Raw genomic sequence first — 18,615 nt, 5'->3', positions numbered from 1 at the left:
AGAATTGGGCATCAAGATTGGATCTAGGTTCAATCTTTTTATAGAAGTGGCATATGAGATTAGACTTTGACAGATCCCAATCTCCAGTAGGAATGGAGTAAAAAGAATGCAAAAAATAAAGTGCTATTCTGTTGATTGTCTTCACACACTGCTTTATCTCAACAATAAGATAAACAGTAGGTTAAAACAGATTGCAAATGCACAATTTTGGAAAGATATTGAAATAATTTGGGTGATGGGGTTGGGGTTTTTTTTTTGAGTGAAACTGGACGTTGCCCTTTTCGAAAGGTTTTTAAGGTAAGTAGCAATGATCCATATCAGGTTAGGAGGGAAGCAAAGATACCCCAATAAACATGAATAGCAGGGCATTATAGTTAATATGTGCTTCAATTAACTGATTGCCTAAAACGATTAGAAAGATTACTATGTACTGTATTCACTTAAGTTGATATATAGCTTTTAGCTTTTTCACTTCGTGTAAGTTCAGCCTTATTTATTCTGAGAAGTATTTCCTGTATTCAAACTCCCCACTGCAAGTTCTGGATAGACAAACCTTCTTATGATTGTTAGTAAATATAGCAGCTTTCCACTACCTCTGCTATTGTTGTGATTGTTGTGCTTTTGCCTGTGTCTTAACAGGATGGAGTCAGCTTGCTGCTATGCATTGTGTTATGCTTCCTGACCTGTTGGGACTGGATCAATTTAGACCACCTCTTCTTGAAATGTTGGCTCGTAGATGGCAAGATCGATGCTTGGAGGTACAGTTTTTTTATTGAGGATGGCAGTTAGGGAGAAATGAATCTCTTGGCCACAATTTTTACACTGGATATATTGTTCCAAGAAAAGTGTACTATAATTCTGGTTTAAAGGTTGGATTTATATATATATATATGCAATTCAATTTGCAGGTCAGTTTTGTAAAATGGGAGCGTTAACATCCCTTTGTGACAACAGTATATTCTGGTTAAATGGGAAGACAGACTTCAGGGAACCGGAGGGCAGAGTGGATGTTTTTCCCAGCCACTGGATGTCACCGTTGTTCTATCAAAATTATGTGGAAGTTTTACTCAAAACTGAACGGTCCCTTTTCCATAAACTACACACAGCTTCCGATATTTGAATTAAGCCTCAGCTAGTTTACTGTTCATGCATCAGCATTTCGATAAACTGCTGAAAATTTATTTTTAATACTTTTCGATACTATGCTTAATTTTAAAAGTAAGACGGAAGGAGGAACAGCTGTAGAGAACGGAATGCTTTACAGTGATCCCCCGGGTATTGCGATCCCGATCATTGCGAAATGGCTATATGGCGATTTTGCAACCCGGAAGTGAAAACACCATCTGCGCATGCGCGCCCTTTTTTCTATGGGCACGCATGCGTAGATGGCGCCGGGCAGATCAGCTGCTGGGCGGCTTCCCTAGGTCTTCCCCCTCTTGCTGGCGGGAGGGCGAGCAGCGGGCATCAGCGAGGAGTTTCCCCACCGCCCACGCAAACTCCTCGCTGCCGCTCGCCCGCCCTTCGCCCGCCCACGCCGTTCGCTCGCGCCGCTTCCCAGCTGAGTCCTGAAGCGAATTGGCTTCAGGACTCAGCTGGGAAGCGGCGCGAGCGAGCGGTGCGAGCGAACGGCTTGTCCGCCGCCTGCCTGCCCGCGCGCCCGCCCGCCCTTCGCCCGCCCACGCCGTTCATTCTCGCCGCTTCCCAGCTGAGTCCTGAAGCGAATTGGCTTCAGGACTCAGCTGGGAAGCGGCGCGAGCGAACGGCATGGGCGGGCGAAGGGCGGGCGAGCGGCAGCGAGGAGTTTGCGTGGGCGGTGGGGAAACCCCAATCTTCGGCTCCTCGCTACTGCGGCGGAAGTAAAAACACCATCTGCGCATGCACAGATGGTGTTTTTACTTCTGCAGCGCTACTTCGCGAAAAACCGGTCATTGCGAGGGGTCCTGGAACGGAACCCTCGCAATGATCGGGGGACCACTATATATCACTGTGCGGGAAATTGGGATGATTGTAAATCCATGAAGTGTTGCATATAAGGATCATTGACGCTCTCTGAGTTTGATGATGATGATGATGATGATGATTTATTGTATTTATATACCGCTCATTCCAAAATAGACTCAGAGCAGCTGACAACAGTTATAAATGCAATAGTAAAAAAAAAAACACTGTAAATAATACAACAATAAAATAAGCAGTATGATAAAAGTGATAATATCATTAAAAAACCATGCATCCATTACAATCACTCTGGTTCTTATTCCAGGCCTGCCAAAAAAGCCAGGTCTTAACAGCTTTCCGAAAGATCGGTAGGGGGCAGTTGATTCTACAGGATCAGAGCCACCACAGAGAAGGCTCTTCCCCAAGATCCCGCCAGCCAACATTGTTTGGCGGATGGGACCTGGAAAAGGCCAACTCTGTGGGCCCTTACTGGCCACAGTGAGGTATGAGGACAGAGGCGGTCCCGTAGATCAGTGTTTCCCAACCTTGGCAACTTGAAGATATCTGGACTTCAACTCCCAGAATTCCCCAGCCAGCATTTACTGGCTGGGGAATTCTGGGAGTTGAAGTCCAAATATGTTCATGTTGCCAAGGTTGGGAAACACTGCCGTAGATAGTCTGGCCCTGAGCCATTTAGGGCTTTAAAGGTAAGAACCAACACCTTGAATTGTATTCAGTGACTGATTAGCAACCAATGGAGCCCGTGTAAAGCTGGAGTAATACAGGTGTACCTTGGTACACCCGTTATTGCATGCGCCGCTACATTCTGCACCAGCTGAAGTCTCCGAACGCTCTTCAAGGATAGCCCCATGCAGAGCGCATTGCAATAGTCAGATGTTTCATTATATCCAAATTAGGCAGATTCACCAGTGCATTGATGATGTTACCTAGTTTGGTAATGAAACGTCTGCAAGAAAACAACTGAGCTCAGAAGAGCACCAAGCATCCCTCATTTCAACCCAGGGCTAAAAATATTCTCTGTGTTATTTTAAATCATATTTTTCCCACCACTCGGAAATATTTTAAAATAGTTAAGTGCTTAATGGTGACAGAGAGAATTTTTTAAAAAAAATAGGATTCGCGTTTGTAAGAAAGATTTGTCTGTTTTCAAATGCTAGATGTGGTTTTAACAAAGCAAAAGACGTTCTATTTTAGTCCAGTTTCTAGGGTGAAAGTGCTGAGTAACTTCTCTAGCTGGCAAATGGAGTTGGCGTCCCCTATTTTTGATCAATGACTATCTGGCCTTGACATTACATCTGTGCTGTTATGGCAAAAAGAAGAAAGGGGGGAAAAATGTTGATTGTGCAGCTTTAAAAGAAATATATGAGGAGCCAATCTGTGACATTTGCAGTAGGGGTTTGAGTTGGCGTCTCAGCTTAATTGAAAAAAAAACCTCCTATTGCTGACAATGTATAGTGATGGTGAAATTTAGCTCTGTGTGGAGTAGGAAGTCTGTCTCTCCGTCTCAACTTATCAGAGAAACTGGCTTGGGAGGGTATTTATCTATCTATCTATCTATCTATCTATCTATCTATCTATCTATCTATCTATCTATCTATCTATCTAATCTATCTATTTTATCTATCTATCTATCTATCTATCTATCTATCTTTTCTATCTTATCTATCTATCTATCTATCTATCTATCTATCTATCTATCTATCTATCTATCTATCTATCTATCAGATTTGTATGTCGCCCCTCTCCGCAGACTCGGGGCAGCTCACAGCAATAATAGTACAATGAAAACAAATCTAATATTTAAGTTTAAGTTAATTTAAAACCCCAATTTAAAAACCAATCATACATACTAGCATACCATGCATAAATTTTATAAGCCTAGGGGGAGGGAAAGTATCAATTCCCCCATGCCTGACGACAGAGGTGGGTTTTAAGGAGCTTACGAAAGGCTAGGAGGGTGGGGGCAACTTTGATATCCGGGGGGAGTTGGTTCCAAAGGGTCGGGGCCACCGCAGAGAAGGCTCTTCCCCTGGGTCCCGCCAAACGGCATTGTTTAGTTGACGGGACCCGGAGAAGGCCAACTCTGTGGGACCTAACTGGTCGCTGGGATTCGTGCGGCAGAAGGCGGTCCCGGAGATATTCTGGTCCGGTGCCATGAAGGGTAACTGTTGTAAGCGTTGGGAATCCTTCTGCAAAAGCTGATCTGAATGTAAATAAGTAGTCATAACAAACAGATCCCAAAATCTTTTGGTTATTACTCCTCCCATCATATCCCATAGGTAAAATGGCAGCATAATAACAGGAAGTATTTTTGCTATTTTTTTAAAAAAGTGTTGGTGCTCTATGTCCATGTGGTTCTTCCCTTGGCATCTCAACCGTATCAGGGAAGTAACAAAATGTCCTATTCCTCCAATGCCCAATTTTATGAAGAGTCTTTTTATTTTATGTATCTTATCAAATGCAACATAGCTTTGCTCTCAGGTTAGTTGCTAGTTAGTTGTTAGGGAGAGAGGTGGTGGGGCAATGGTTAGAATGCAGCTTTGCAGGCAAATTCTGCCAACTGCCAGCCGTTCGATTCTGACTGTCTCAAAGCTGACTCAGCCTTCCATCTTTCTGAGGTCTCTATGGCAGCTCCGACCCTGTGGAACCAACTGCCCCAAGAGATCTGCACCATCTCCACCTTAGCGGTCTTCTGGAAAGCCATTAAACCTGGCTTTTCCGGCAGGCCTGGAACTAGGTTGTATGGAGTTTTTTATGACATTACCGTTTCATTGTATTGTTGATTTTAAGATAGATAGATAGATAGATAGATAGATAGATAGATAGATAGATAGATAGATAGATAGATAGATAGATAGATAGAGATAGAGATAGAGATAGATAGATGATAGATAGATAGATAGATAGATAGAGATAGAGATAGATAGATAGATAGATAGATAGATGATAGATAGATAGATAGATAGATAGATAGATAGATAGATAGATAGATAGATAGATAGATAGATAGAAAAATATATAGGTAAGTAGGATACTTTATTGGCCAAGTGTGAATGGACACACAAGGAATTTGTCTTATTAGATTCTGACTGTTTTTATTGCTGTTGTATTTATTTCTACTGTTAGCCGCTTTGAGTCCGTTTTCGAGTGAGCGGCATATAAATACAATAAATAAATCAGTCAGTCAGTCAGTCAGTCTGGTGACACCTTTTTCACCCCACCAATGTCCTTAAACGGCATGAACAGCTCATAAAAGCTTATACTTTATACATCTGGTTCGTTACTATTAATGCTTATTTTTTTAACTGCCCTCCCTGTGTTGCACATTTTTTCTACCGCTATTTCAGTGCTTTAACTGAACCAATCAATGCCTGTTCTGTTTGGATTTTCAGGTAAGAGAAGCTGCACAAGCCTTACTGTTAGCAGAGCTGAGGAGAATTGAACAGGCGGGCAGGAAGGAAGCCATTGATACCTGGGCTCCTTATTTACCCCAGTATATGGACAGTGTTATATCACGTGAGCATTTTCTGCATTTGCTTGTTAGTTGCTGTGTGACGTGAAGTACGGTCGCCCAGAAAGTAATGCACCACATTGTTTTGCTTCAACAATTATTTATTGAACACAATGAAACTTACACACAAGAAAGAATGATGTTTCTTCTACACTCCCTATTTTTCCACGTAATCTCCGTCCCGTTCTATGGACTTCTTCCAGCAAGACACAAGGGCGTGTATGCCCTGTCGGTACCACTCCTTGTTCTGGTCACAAAGCCATTTCTGCACTCTGCAAATCACCTCTAATGGCCTCACCCTCTGTTCCCTGCGACTAACCGTATTTCTGTCGACTGCGGATTCTCCATAAACTGTACACAAACGTTTGTGAATGTTCCCAACAGTTTCTTTCTCCGCAGTGAGAAATTCAATGATGACACGCTGCTTGTAACTTACATCACTTACAGACGCCAATTCGAAACACTGTTGCAGCTACGCTATCTGTCTGAAGAAGTGCAAAATTTACACACCCACTCCTGACAATTCAAATAATGTATATCTAAGGTTTCGTATTCGTACCATTTATTTATTTATTTGTTTGTTTGTTTGTTTGTTTATTTGTTTATTTGTTATTTATTTATTAATTGGATTTGTATGCCGCCCCTCTCCGTGGGCTGAGAAAAAAATGTGGCGCATTACCTTCTGGGTGACCCTCTTAATAATGGAGATATGGGGTGGAGGAAGAACCAATTGATAAATTTGCAATTTCATTGAACTTCAGAATTAATAGGTCACAATAATGCAAAAAGGTGAGGAGAGATCACGAATGTTTTAAACAGAACAATTTCAGACCACCTTTTCAAGCAGTTTTGGAAATATTTCATTGGGAAATAGCATGTGTATGTGTGTATGGGTACGGTCAAAACAATATTTTAAAATACAGATACTTCTTATGGTTCAGAATCCTCTTAAAATCTCTTTAAATGTGTACATTTTTAAAAAAAAACATTGTATCTCTTGAGCTATGCATAATGTCGAAATTCAGCAATATTTCATGAATGCAATACCACCAGTTGAAACTGACTTAGTTAGGAAACCACAGATGCAATGCACTAAAATGTATTTTCGATTTCTGCACCCAAAGAATAGACAAAGCTCCCCTTTCCTTTCTGGAAACCATCCAAATCAATTCATGCCATCTGCATAATTACATAAGTGTACAAAAGAAGTAAGCAGGCGCAACTCGTGTTGACTATCATTTGTATGAATTATGCATATTTGGATTTCATACATTTTCCCATCCAACAGTATTTCTACCGAATGGCTAATTAAACCAAGGTTTTGCATAGAGTATTTCAGAGTATTTTAAAGATTCCAAAACTGCCCATTCTCATTTCCATACTGTCTTCGGTGAGTGCATTGAAATGAGTCAGAAAAGTGTAATGTTCTCTGCTTTTCAATATGTATCTGTTGTGATTCAGCCTGAGGCTGCTCAGGGACCAGCTGTGTCTCTGCTGGCTCCATGCCCGGAGGAGGAGGACAGCGAAGAGGAGGGGGCTGAACAGTCGGATGGGGGAGAGGAAAGTCAGGAATGGGACGAAGGAGAACAGCATGAGAGCCCCGAGGAGGGGGGGTGCTCTCCCCAGCCAGTAGCTTGGAGTCATTAGGTGATGACGCACAAGCCGTCATTGACATGCGACAGAGACGTTCAGATCAAAGAAAGGAGCAATTAAAGAAGTATTATCAGCACTGAATTAGGAACAGCTGGGCTTGGGTGTGGTCCTCCTTAGCAGGGTTTAAAAGGTAGGCAAGCCCTTGAAGCCATGTGGAGTGTTATCAATTGGAGTTACGGTGTCCTGCTTTGTTCTCGGTGTCTCTGTTCCTGGCTTGTGGCCCAGCAGCTTTGGAAGACCCGTGGGAGGTGTAGGTCTGCTATCTACAGCCTCGTCTTGGCAGCAAGAATCCTGTATTGCTGCATGGACTTTTGTCTTCGTGGATATATCTGAAGATACAGCATTTTCCTGTTTGTAAGGACATTTTCTGTTACCTGTGTTTTTCTTGAATTTTATAAACTGCCTTTGCCTTTTACAGGTGTGTCTGGCTTCTCTTTTTGGGTTGGTCTTGGCTTCTGGAGTGACCCAGACAGAACAGTATCTAGCAGACATTTTTATTTATTGGCCCTAATTCAAGAATACAGTGCATGCTTGTGTTTTGTGATGCTGCTTTTCTAATAAACCTTTTACATTCTTGTCTTGCTTTGCAAGAATATGCTATGCTCTTTCAGCTTCCTATCTCAATTGTCCTTTTAGACATGAAGGGTTCTTTCTTTTTTTTTTTTAATAGATAAGATCATCTTTTCCTTTGCTGTCTGTCAGTTTAGAGCTGGAAAAGATTGCAAGTTGAGATGAGATTGACTGGTACCCCAATGGCAATTCCATGGCTACGTCCCGTCATTTATTCTGAATTAAGTCAACTTTGTGAATTAACCTTGGGCACGAAACCTTTCATCCACCTCCCAACTTAAAACTCGTAAAAGAATACTTCTATGAGATCAGTTCAGTTAATTTATCTTGTTCCCTAACCCCCCCTTTTTTTAATGGGTTGGAATTTGTTTAATTTCCTTTGGTCCAGACTGCTTTATGTGTTTAAATTTGAATTGATTTTCTTTGAAAGAGGTATCATGATCTTGTTAAGTCTAAATGACTTACATAATTTAGATTTATGTAATATCATTCTGAGCTGTTCTCAAAATAACCCTCAATATTTCTTGGTATTCGGTTTAATGCAAAGGCTGGCTGCATCAGATACCACGATAACCTGTCTGTGATAGGAAGGAGTAACCTTGAGCTTCAGGCACATATTTTGCCCTTCTCTGATGCAGTTAGAAGAGGGAGGGTATAAGTTGTAATTTCCACTCGGTTTTACAATTTATGTCTGAAAATGGTAGCTGATCTTAACTTTGCTGTGGGGAAAAAAAATCAGTTTTTTAACCAATAAAGCTTTATGAGACTAGCCCCACATTATTAACTACAAGGTAATAATAATAATAATAATAATAATAATAATAATAATAATAATAATAATAATAATAATAATAATTATAATTATTATAATTATTATAATTATTATAATTATAATTATTATTATTATTATTATTATTATTATTATTATTATTATTATTATTATTATTATGTCAGTACAACACAGCAAACGAGATCAATATGCTGGATTTCGTATTTCATCACCAGTCGGGCACTTCCGAAGCACCTAGGACTGCGTGATGTAGCGGCAAATTATGTTTGCCGATCCCAGTAAAGCGGCCTTTTGCAATTGACAGATGGAGATTTTGTCAATTCCGATGGTTTCCAAAAGTCCGCTGAGATCCTTTGGTGCTGCGCCCAGCGTGCCAAGTATCACTGGGATCACTTTCACTGGCTTATGCCAGAGTCGTTGCAGCTCGATTTTTAGATCTTCGTATTTCATTAATTTCTCTAGCTGCTTGTCCTCAATTCTGCTGTCTCCTGGGATTGCGATGTCGATGATCTATACTTTCTTTTTCTCCACGATCACAATGTCTGGTGTGTTATGCTTCAGAATTCGGTCAGTCTGAAGTCGGAAGTCCCACAGTAGTTTTGCTTGCTCATTTTCGACCACTTTTTCGGGCTTATGATCCCACCAGTTATTTGCCACTGATAAATGGTAGTTCCGGCATAAGTTCCAGTGGATCATCTCTGCCACAGCATCATGTCTATGCTTGTAGTCAGATTATTATTATTATTATTATTATTATTATTATTATTATTATTATTATTAATTAGATTGTATGCCACCCCTCTCCGAAGACTCGGAGCGGCTCACAACAATAATAATAACAGTATACAATGTAACAAATCTAATATTAACAATTATCTAAAACCCATCATTTAAAAATCATACAACACAAGCATACCATACATAAACTATATAAGCCCGGGGGAGATGTCTCAATTCCCCCATGCCTGGCGATATAGGTGGGTCTTGAGCAATTTACGAAAGGCAAGGAGGGTAGGGGCAGTTCTGATCTCTGGGGGGAGTTGGTTCCAGATGGCCGGGGCCGCCACAGAGAAGGCTCTTCCCCTGGGGCCCGCCAGATGACATTGTTTAGTCGACGGGACCCGGAAAAAGCCAACTCTGTGGGTCCTTATCGGGCGCTGGGATTCGTGCGGCAGAAGACAGGCAGAAAGTATCATTAACAAAAATGGAAGAAAATTCTCTATATCAAATTAATCGTTGTTTCATGAAACATAAAACAGCCATTGTTGTAGTTAGGCTAGATCATTGATGGCTAACCATTATGGGTGCCGGCACCCATAATGCAATACGCCCCCTCCCCGTGCATGCACGCACAATCCCCCCTCAAGCTGCCCCCACGCAGGCACACAACATCCCTCCCTACAGCTTCCTGGGACAAAAAAGTGGGCCATGGGGGTGGGCGCTGCATTCTCTCTCTCATGCCCCATTTTGGGCCTAGTAAACCTCTCTACTGTTACAGGTGTTATGTCTGCCATTGGTTTGTTTGTTTGTTTTATATGCCACCCTTCTCCAAAGACTCAGGGCAGCTTACAACATATAAAAAAAAACCCAATGAAAACATCTTAAATCCAATTAACTATAAAATTAACTAATCCAAAACCCAAGCTTCTTACAAGTCAATCACTCCCATTCACACAGCAAACATACATTTTGTTCATTGGCCAGGGGGCAAGTAATTACATGGCATCAGACCAGAATATCTCCAGGACCACCTTCTACCGCACGAATCCCAGCGGCCAATCAGGTCCCACAGAGTTGGCCTTCTCCGGGTCCCATCGACTAAACAATGCCATTTGGCAGGACCCAGGGGAAGAGCCTTCTCTGTGGCGGCCCCGGCCCTCTGGAATCAACTCCCCCTGGAGATTCGAATTGCCCCTACTCTTCCAGCCTTCCGCAAGATGTTGAAGTCTTATCTATGTCGCCAGGGATGGGGGGGGATAACTATCTCTTCCCCCACTACCACCTTTTATTCTTGACTGCAATATATGAGAATGGTGTGATTGTGTAGTAATGATTGTTTTTAATATCTATGGGTTTTAAATTTCATTTTTTAACTTATATTGATTTGTACTCTGTGTATTGTATTGTTGTCGTTGTGAGCCGTCCCAAGTCTTCGGAGAGGGGCGGCATACAAATCTAATCTAATCTAATCTAATTAATAGCCCCAAGCCTGATGGCACAAATGAGTCATTACACTCTTGCAAAAGGCAAGAAGAGTGGGGGCAGTGCGAAGGCAGCCCCATGTAAAGAGCATTACAGTAGTCAAGGTGATAAGGGCATCTGTGACTGTGAGTAGAGACTCCCTCTCCAAATAGGGCCACAATTGGTGGACCAGGTGAACCTGGGCGAACGCCCCCCTTTGCTTGTCCGTGCGACCTGCACGTATGCGCACAGCTTCAAAATGTGCCTTAATAGGACCGCATAACCCACTACTACCGCTAAAACAGATTGTTTTGATCTGGAGTATTAGCACTGCAGCATATTTATGTTATTTATTTTATTTATTTATTTTGTCCAATACACAATACATATTGAAGAGGATAGACATGAGGTATTATATATAAAGAAAGGATATAAAAGTAGAGGAGAAGATATATGAAAGGAAGAAAAGATATATGATATATGAGATAAGGAGAGACAATTGGACAGGGGACGAAAGGCAGGCTAGTGCACTTATGTACGCCCCTTACTGACCTCTTAGGAACCTGGAGAGGTCAATCGTGGATAGCCTAAGGGAAAAATGTTGGGGGTTAGGGGTTGACACTACTGAGTCTGGTAATGAGTTCCACGCTTCGACAACTCGATTGCTAAAGTCATATTTTTTACAGTCAAGCTTGGAGTGATTAATATTAAGTTTGAATTTGTTGCGTGCTCTTGTGTTGTTGTGGTTGAAGCTGAAGTAGTCATTGACAGGCAGCATATGATTTTGTGGGCAATACTTAGATCGTGTTTTAGGCAATACGTATATCTATAGATATATTTGTGTGTTTGTGTAGATAAATGTGTGTATGTGTGTGTGTGAGAGAGAGTATGAGTATATGTGTGTGTGTGTATGTGTATATGTATACATATGTGTGTGTGTGTGTGTGTGTTTGTGTGTGTGTTTATGTGTGTGAGAGCCTGCTCCCCAAACTAATGTAGGAATGAATATATGTATATTTATATTTCAGTGCTTCTTAAGTGCTTGGTTGCTAAGATATGTCCATGTCTTCATGTGCTATGTTTGTAAAGCTCTTAATTTCCATTAGCATTATAAAAAGCTCAGTTCTTCAGCAAATCAGAAGAAGATGAATGGCAGAGATCAATACCATACCATTCAGAACAACTAATATCACCCATTTATTACTATAATGCTCACTAATATCATTAGCCCTAAGGTGCCATCAACAATTTCCGTGTTGCTTAATCCAGAGGCATAATCTTCAAAAACTCTTCTAGGAATATCCCTCGTGAATAAGAAGGTTTTTTTTAATAGCTGGTTTAAAACTCAGGGTTACAGATTTAATAAATACTGCACAGAATTTTAATTGCAGTTTATATGTAGCATCCTTCCCATTCTGTCATTTGGACTGTGTTTAAATTATACAAATAAGGATACCGTTAAACAAGGATTCACTTTGCAGTATCTGTATTAAATCTTCTTTCACATAATACCTGCAATTTGGACTATAGACCAGAGGGAATATTCTGACCCCAAAAGAGGTGTTTAAGAAAGGGGCCAACCATGAAATAGGTCAATTTCATATGTCCAGGAATATTTTCTGAATGCTTTTTGAGACATCAGATAACTGCCAGAACTCAAACCCATTTTGAGATCAGAATATTTGGTTCATTCATTCATTCATTCATTCATTCATTCATTCATTCATTCATTCATTATTGCACTGCGCTACAATGGAGAAATGGGAAATGGGCTGGGGTGGCGCAGCAGGTAGAGTGCAGTACTGCAGACCACTAAAGCTGACTTAAGATCTGCAGGTCAGCGGTTCAAATTTCATCACCGGCTCAAGATTGACTCAGCCTTCCATCCTTCCGAGGTGGGTAAAATGAGAACCCGGATTGTGGGGGCAATATGCTGACTGTGTTTTAAAAAGTGCTATTGTTAACATGTTGTAGCCACCTTGAGTCCAAGGGCGGCATTAAAAAAAATTGAATTAAAAAATCGATTAAATGGAGCAGCTTAAATGAGGAAGGAGGAGCAGGGAGAAGGAAGCAAGAAAGCCACCGTCTCCTTCCATCATGCCAGCCACTCCGTTGCCTGTTTCTCTCTTGCAGTGCAGCATCCAAGATCCACTTTGAAAGTAGGGGTAATTTTTTAAAATTATTATTATTATTATTATTATTATTATTATTATTATTATTATTAATTAGATTTGTATGCTGCCCCTCTCCGAGGACTCGGGGCAGCTAACAACGGTATAAAAAGACAAACATAAACAAATCTAATATTAAAAACAATCCAAAAAACCCTAATTTAAAGAACCACTCATTTATACAATAACAGTTTAATAACTGGTTCACCTGAACCGGTGCGAACCATTAATCCCACCACTGGATTACCCAAATACAATTATAATCATTTATTTTACTCTCCAAAAAAGTAGAACCCCCATGCTCTAAACCAGTGTTTTTCAACCAGTGTTTCGCGGCACACTAGTGTGCTGTGAGATATGGTCAGGTGTGCCGCGAAGTTCAGAGAGAGAAAGAAAGCAAGAGAGAGAGAAAGAAAGAGAAAGAAAGCAAGAGAGAGAAAGAGCGAGTGAGAGAGAAAGAGAACAAGAGAAAGAGAAAGAAAGAGAGAGAGAGAAAGAGAACAAGAGAAAGAAAGCAAGAGAGAAAGAGAGAGAGAAAGAAAGAGAGAGAGAGAAAGAGAGGGAGGGAAGGAGAGCGAGAGAAAGACATAGAGGGAGGTAGGGAGGGAGAGAGAAAGAGAGCAAAAAAGAGAGGAAGGAAGAGAAAGAAAGAGGGATGGAGAGAGAGAAAGAAAGAAAGAGGAAGGAAGGGAGAGAAAAAGGGAGAGAGAAATAGAGCGAAAGGGAGGAAGAGAGATATTTTTTTTGTCCAAACTTTTTTTAGACTCCCCCCGCCCTGCTCAATGTGCCCCAGGGTTTCATAAATGTAAAAAATGTGCCGTGGCTCAAAAAAGGTTGAAAATCACTGCTCTAAACAGTTGAATGTCCGTTTCACAGGGGTTGCGTAAGACTATTAGAAAACACATATTCCCAATGGTGTTAGGAACTAAAGTTTCTATTCTGGCGCCTTGGAACATATTTTTACAATCCGACCAGTCAGGTGTTTACAGTGGGGGCGTCCCTCTGACCTTCCTGCCAATCAGCTTAAAGCTTTGTTGGGAGAATTGGGGCTAGACTTATGATTGGGGGTCACCACAACATGAGGAACTGTATTAAGGGGTCGCCGCATTAGGAAGGTTGACAACCATTGCTCTAAAGATAAGAACTTGAGAAAAATAATGGTCTTCCTACAGTACTTTTTGATGAAGTGGCCTGTAGTTGCAAAATATTTTTGAAACACTTAGTTAAGAAACAAGTGAGTGTTCAAAAGAGCTGCCAAGGATTTATAGCCACAACACTTGTTTGTAACTTTGATTTTTTTCCCATTTGAAAGTTCATTCTTTAGTTTTGGCTGCTCCTCTCACTGTTGTGATTCAACAATACCGCTAACTTTTCTTTCTTATTAGACGTGTGTCCTTTGTTTTGTCGAATTCAAGTTAGCATGCGTAGTGTTCCCTTCTCCTGTTTGCCCACAAAAGCAACACTGTGAGATATGTTGTGATGAGCTAAAATAATTGATGTAAAGTCTTCTACTTGGCTTCCATGTTTAAGGGAAAACTAGAACTCGGACTGATAGTTTTATAGCCCACCAGTCATGCCAAACTAAGTTAGCTGAATCCTTTAGCTGAATTTGTTTTTAAATGATTCAGTAGTGCTAGAAAATCTCCCAGATTAACTTTCCATTTATTTATTTATTTATTTATTCATTCATTCATTCATTCATTCATTCATTCATTCATTCATTCATTCATTTATTAGATTTGTATGCTGCCCCTCTCCGTAGACTCGGCCTTCTGCCGCACGAATCCCAGTGACCGATTAAGTCCCACAGAGTGGGCCTTCTCCGGGTCCCGTCGACTAAACAATGTCATCTGGCGGGTCCCAGGGGAAGAGCCTTCTCTGTGGCGGCCCCGACTCTCTGGAACCAGCTCCCCCCGGAGATTAGAACTGCCCCCACCCTCCTTGCCTTCCGTAAACTCCTCAAAACCCACCTTTGCCACCAGGCATGGGGGAATTGAGATATCTCCCCCGGGCCTATACAATTTATGTATGGCATGTTTGTATGTATGTTTGATTAATAATCGGGTTTTTAAAATGTTTTTTAAATTATTAGATTTGTTATGAATGGTTCTGTTGCTGTTGGGAGCCGCCCGAGTCTACGGAGAGGGGCGGCATACAAATCTAATAGATAGATAGATAGATAGATAGATAGATAGATAGATAGATAGATAGATAGATAGATAGATAGATAGATAGATAGATAGATAGATAGATAGACAGACAGACAGACAGATAGATAGATAAATAAATAAATTTTCCATGTTTGTGTGTTACTGACATCTCATTTTAAAACTTTCGTTTCCAGTCACTTTGACTATTTTTCTTTTCTATTTGGGAATATTCATGCTCTATTAGACCTCTGAAACACATTACTAAGCAGATGGTTAAAGCTCTATTTGTAATCAAATTAACTCCTGGACGTTGAAGTTAAAACTCTGTCTAATTGTAGACTTTCTTTTTAACTTTTTATATAGCCTGCTGTGATGAAGCATTGAGAGGATTATGACTTGAATGAAAGATGAATGGTAGAACCAGATGGGCTGCCCTAGAAATACACATTCAAAATGCATTTCTCCTGTTCTTATAATTAGCAAAAGATAAAGGAAAAAGATACACATCAGATGGTTTTACAGGCTTCTGCTATTGTTGTTATTGTTATTATTAAGCTTTTGCGGCTATTTTGATTGAAAACCAAAGTGCTTTTGTTTACTATGGTTATCTTACACAGACCTGAGCTTTATGACAATTTGTGATGGTATGTGCATTGTAGTTACAACCTGAAATTTTCATCCTTTAATTTTAATTTTAATTTTTTTAAAGAAACCATGTATGTAGCCTCCCATCTTATTCCAAACTCTCCCTGGGGTATTATGGAGTTTAGTGCTCAAAATATATTTTATTTGAAGTCTTGTGGGTGAAAATCAACAGCTACTTGCCTTACATTTTTTCTTGGCCTATGTGCCTTTCATTCAACATCCTTTGTGATGGTGGTTTTTATCAGAAAAACAATAGGACCCATCAGAACATGTGAAAGGTATCAGCAACTATGTAAATGTAATATGTCAGGAACAATATATGGTGCATCTTCTCATGTACTTTTAATATTTTTGAGAGTTATTCTGGATTTGCTTTTGTTTTCTCAATCTATGGAAATCTATGGAAGAATATATTTACAGTTTCTCCTCTTGTACAGTATAATTTGCCAAATGCAGATTACATTGAGTTTCTGCATAATTATCTTCCTCCCTTCCTTCCTTCCTTCCTTCCTTCCTTCCTTCCTCCCTCCCTCCCTCCCTCCCTCCCTCCTTCCCTCCCTCCCTTCCTTCCTTTCCACAACTGATATGGGTTGAAGAGTATACATTTCATCTTTATTTTGTAGGATTTTCTTTCTTTCTTTCTTTCTTTCTTTCTTTCTTTCTTTCTTTCTTTCTTTCTTTCCTTCCTTCCTTCCTTCCTTCCTTCCTTCCTTCCTTTCCACAACTGATATGGGTTGAAGAGTGGACATTTCAACTTTATTGGTAGGATTTTCTTTCTTTCTTTCTTTCTTTCCTTCCTTCCTTCCTTCCTTCCTTCCTTCCTTCCTTCCTTCCTTCCTTCCTTCCTTCCTTCCTTTCCACAACTGATATGGGTTGAAGAGTATACATTTCATCTTTATTGGTAGGATTTTCTTTCTTTCTTTCTTTCTTTCCTTCCTTCCTTCCTTCCTTCCCACAACTGATGTGGGTTGAAGAGTGGACATTTCATCTTTATTGGTAGCATTTTCCCTCCATTCTTTTCCTTGGCTGTTGCCAAGGAATCTCTTACAAAATACTTTTGATTTCTTTTTTTTTCCAGAAGAGCTGCTCTGCTCTTGCCTCCTCATTAATATTCGCATTGATTGGGTAAAGTGGTTTCTGTAAAATTATCGTGAAGTTCAGGGAACTGAACCATATCTTTCCCTTTTTTTTGTATTTCTTCTTTTTTTTAAAGGAGCAAATAAGTACACTTGCAACCTTTGAATACGATTAGTTATGTAGCCAGATGAGATGCCTCCAGGCTAACCAAATTAAATTTAGATTATAAATGTATTTCCTAAGTGTGCTTGTTGCACTTTCTTCCTGCGTATGTTTACTTGTGGCAGCATCATATGTACCCTCTTGCCATTTTTAATCTTTTTAAAGATTAAAAATAAAATGTATTTTTTTTTCCAAAAATGAAAAGTCACACTTAAACGGGAAAAATGTGATCCCTAGTTCATTGGTCAGCAATATTTTCCAGCTTTGACATTGGAAAAGCAAAAAACGAAAAACTGCCAAGAAATGAAACATAGAAACATAGAAACATAGAAGTCTGACGGCAGAAAAAGACCTCATGGTCCATCTAGTCTGCCCTTATACTATTTCCTGTATTTTATCTTACAATGGATATATGTTTATCCCAGGCATGTTTAAATTCCGTTCCTGTGGATTTATCTACCACGTCTGCTGGAAGTTTGTTCCAAGGATCTACTACTCTTTCAGTAAAATAATATTTTCTCATGTTGCTTTTGATCTTTCCCCCAACTAACTTCAGATTGTGTCCCCTTGCTGAGATTGCTTAAAATCCTTTGTCACCTTAGAAAAATCTGCCAAGGTATTGATACTTCTTACAAGGTGTTCTGTCGGGCTCTCTGGTAGAATCCTCCCAAAAATGCACAGATACAATTTCAGACACACACACACACGTTTGAAAATTCAAAACAATGTTCTTTATAATGAAAATTCACTTAAACTAAGCCCTCTTTTGGTATAGCAAAGAGCACTCGTCTCCAAACAAACTGGTAATTTGTACAAGTCCCTTATCAGTTCTGTGATACTTAGCTTGCAGCTGTGAGGCAATTCACAGTCCTTCTTCTTGCACAAGTGAAACAAACTTTGCCCTGGTTTAGTTTCAAAGCGGGGAAAAATCAGCACACAAAAGGTCAAAGTCAGTAAAGCAGTCATGAAACACAACGATCAGATAATCCTCCACAATGGCCAAACCCACAGGCTGCTATTTATAGCAGCCTCACTAATTACCACACCCCCACCCAACCACAGGTGGCCTCATTTTCTTTGATAATAATCTCTCAGTTGTTGTTGCCTATGCATCGCTCTCCGCATGCATGGCTGTATCATTAACTCTTGTTCTGAATCCAAGGAGGAGCTAGATAATTGATCTCCTTCTGAGCTGTCTGCCACACTCTCCTCCTCCCTGTCACTCATGTCTTCTTGGTCAGAGGAGCCTTCATCAGCAGATTCCACGTGTTGGGGGGCGCAAAACAGGCCTGCAGCATGTGGATGTCTCCCCCCACATCCACAGTCCTTGGGGCAGGAGCAGGGCCAAAGCTAACCACAACACAAGAAAAAGACCTTTTGTTTTAAAAAACAAATTTTGCTTTGAAGATGTTTCGCTCCTCATCCAAGGGGCTTCTTCAAATATAAATCCTTCCATTCCCCAGTCAGAGCTGAAGAAGCTTATTGGATGAGAGGCGAAACATCTTCAAAGAAAAACCAGAAAGTTCAGTTGCCTCTTGAAAAATCACCCTTGGGTTATTAAGAATAGAATAGAATAGAATAGAATTTTATTGGCCAAGTGTGATTGGACACACAAGGAATTTGTCTTGGTGCATATGCTCTCAACGTACATAAAATAAAATATACATTTGTCAAAAATCATGTGGTACAACACTTAATGATTGTCATAGTGCAAGGCATTAATTTATAATCAAAACCATTGAATAC

At 40.3% G+C, this 18,615-nt stretch overlaps 1 protein-coding gene across 1 annotated transcript in view; it reads left to right on the top strand.

Annotated features, from left to right (window-relative positions):
- The window catches only part of WDR7 (WD repeat domain 7), a 390,669-nt gene that overhangs the window by 106,277 nt on the left and 265,777 nt on the right, over window positions 1-18,615 (top strand). The window contains exons 17-18 of the mRNA XM_070743517.1: window positions 640-758; window positions 5,352-5,475. Of these exons, the coding sequence (XP_070599618.1) occupies window positions 640-758; window positions 5,352-5,475 (243 nt within the window). The remainder of the gene's footprint in view (window positions 1-639; window positions 759-5,351; window positions 5,476-18,615) is intronic.

This window comes from Erythrolamprus reginae, chromosome 2 (genome assembly GCF_031021105.1).
Source record: "Erythrolamprus reginae isolate rEryReg1 chromosome 2, rEryReg1.hap1, whole genome shotgun sequence".
Taxonomy (NCBI): domain Eukaryota; kingdom Metazoa; phylum Chordata; class Lepidosauria; order Squamata; family Dipsadidae; genus Erythrolamprus; species Erythrolamprus reginae.
This window is presented reverse-complemented; position numbering and strand designations above follow the sequence as displayed.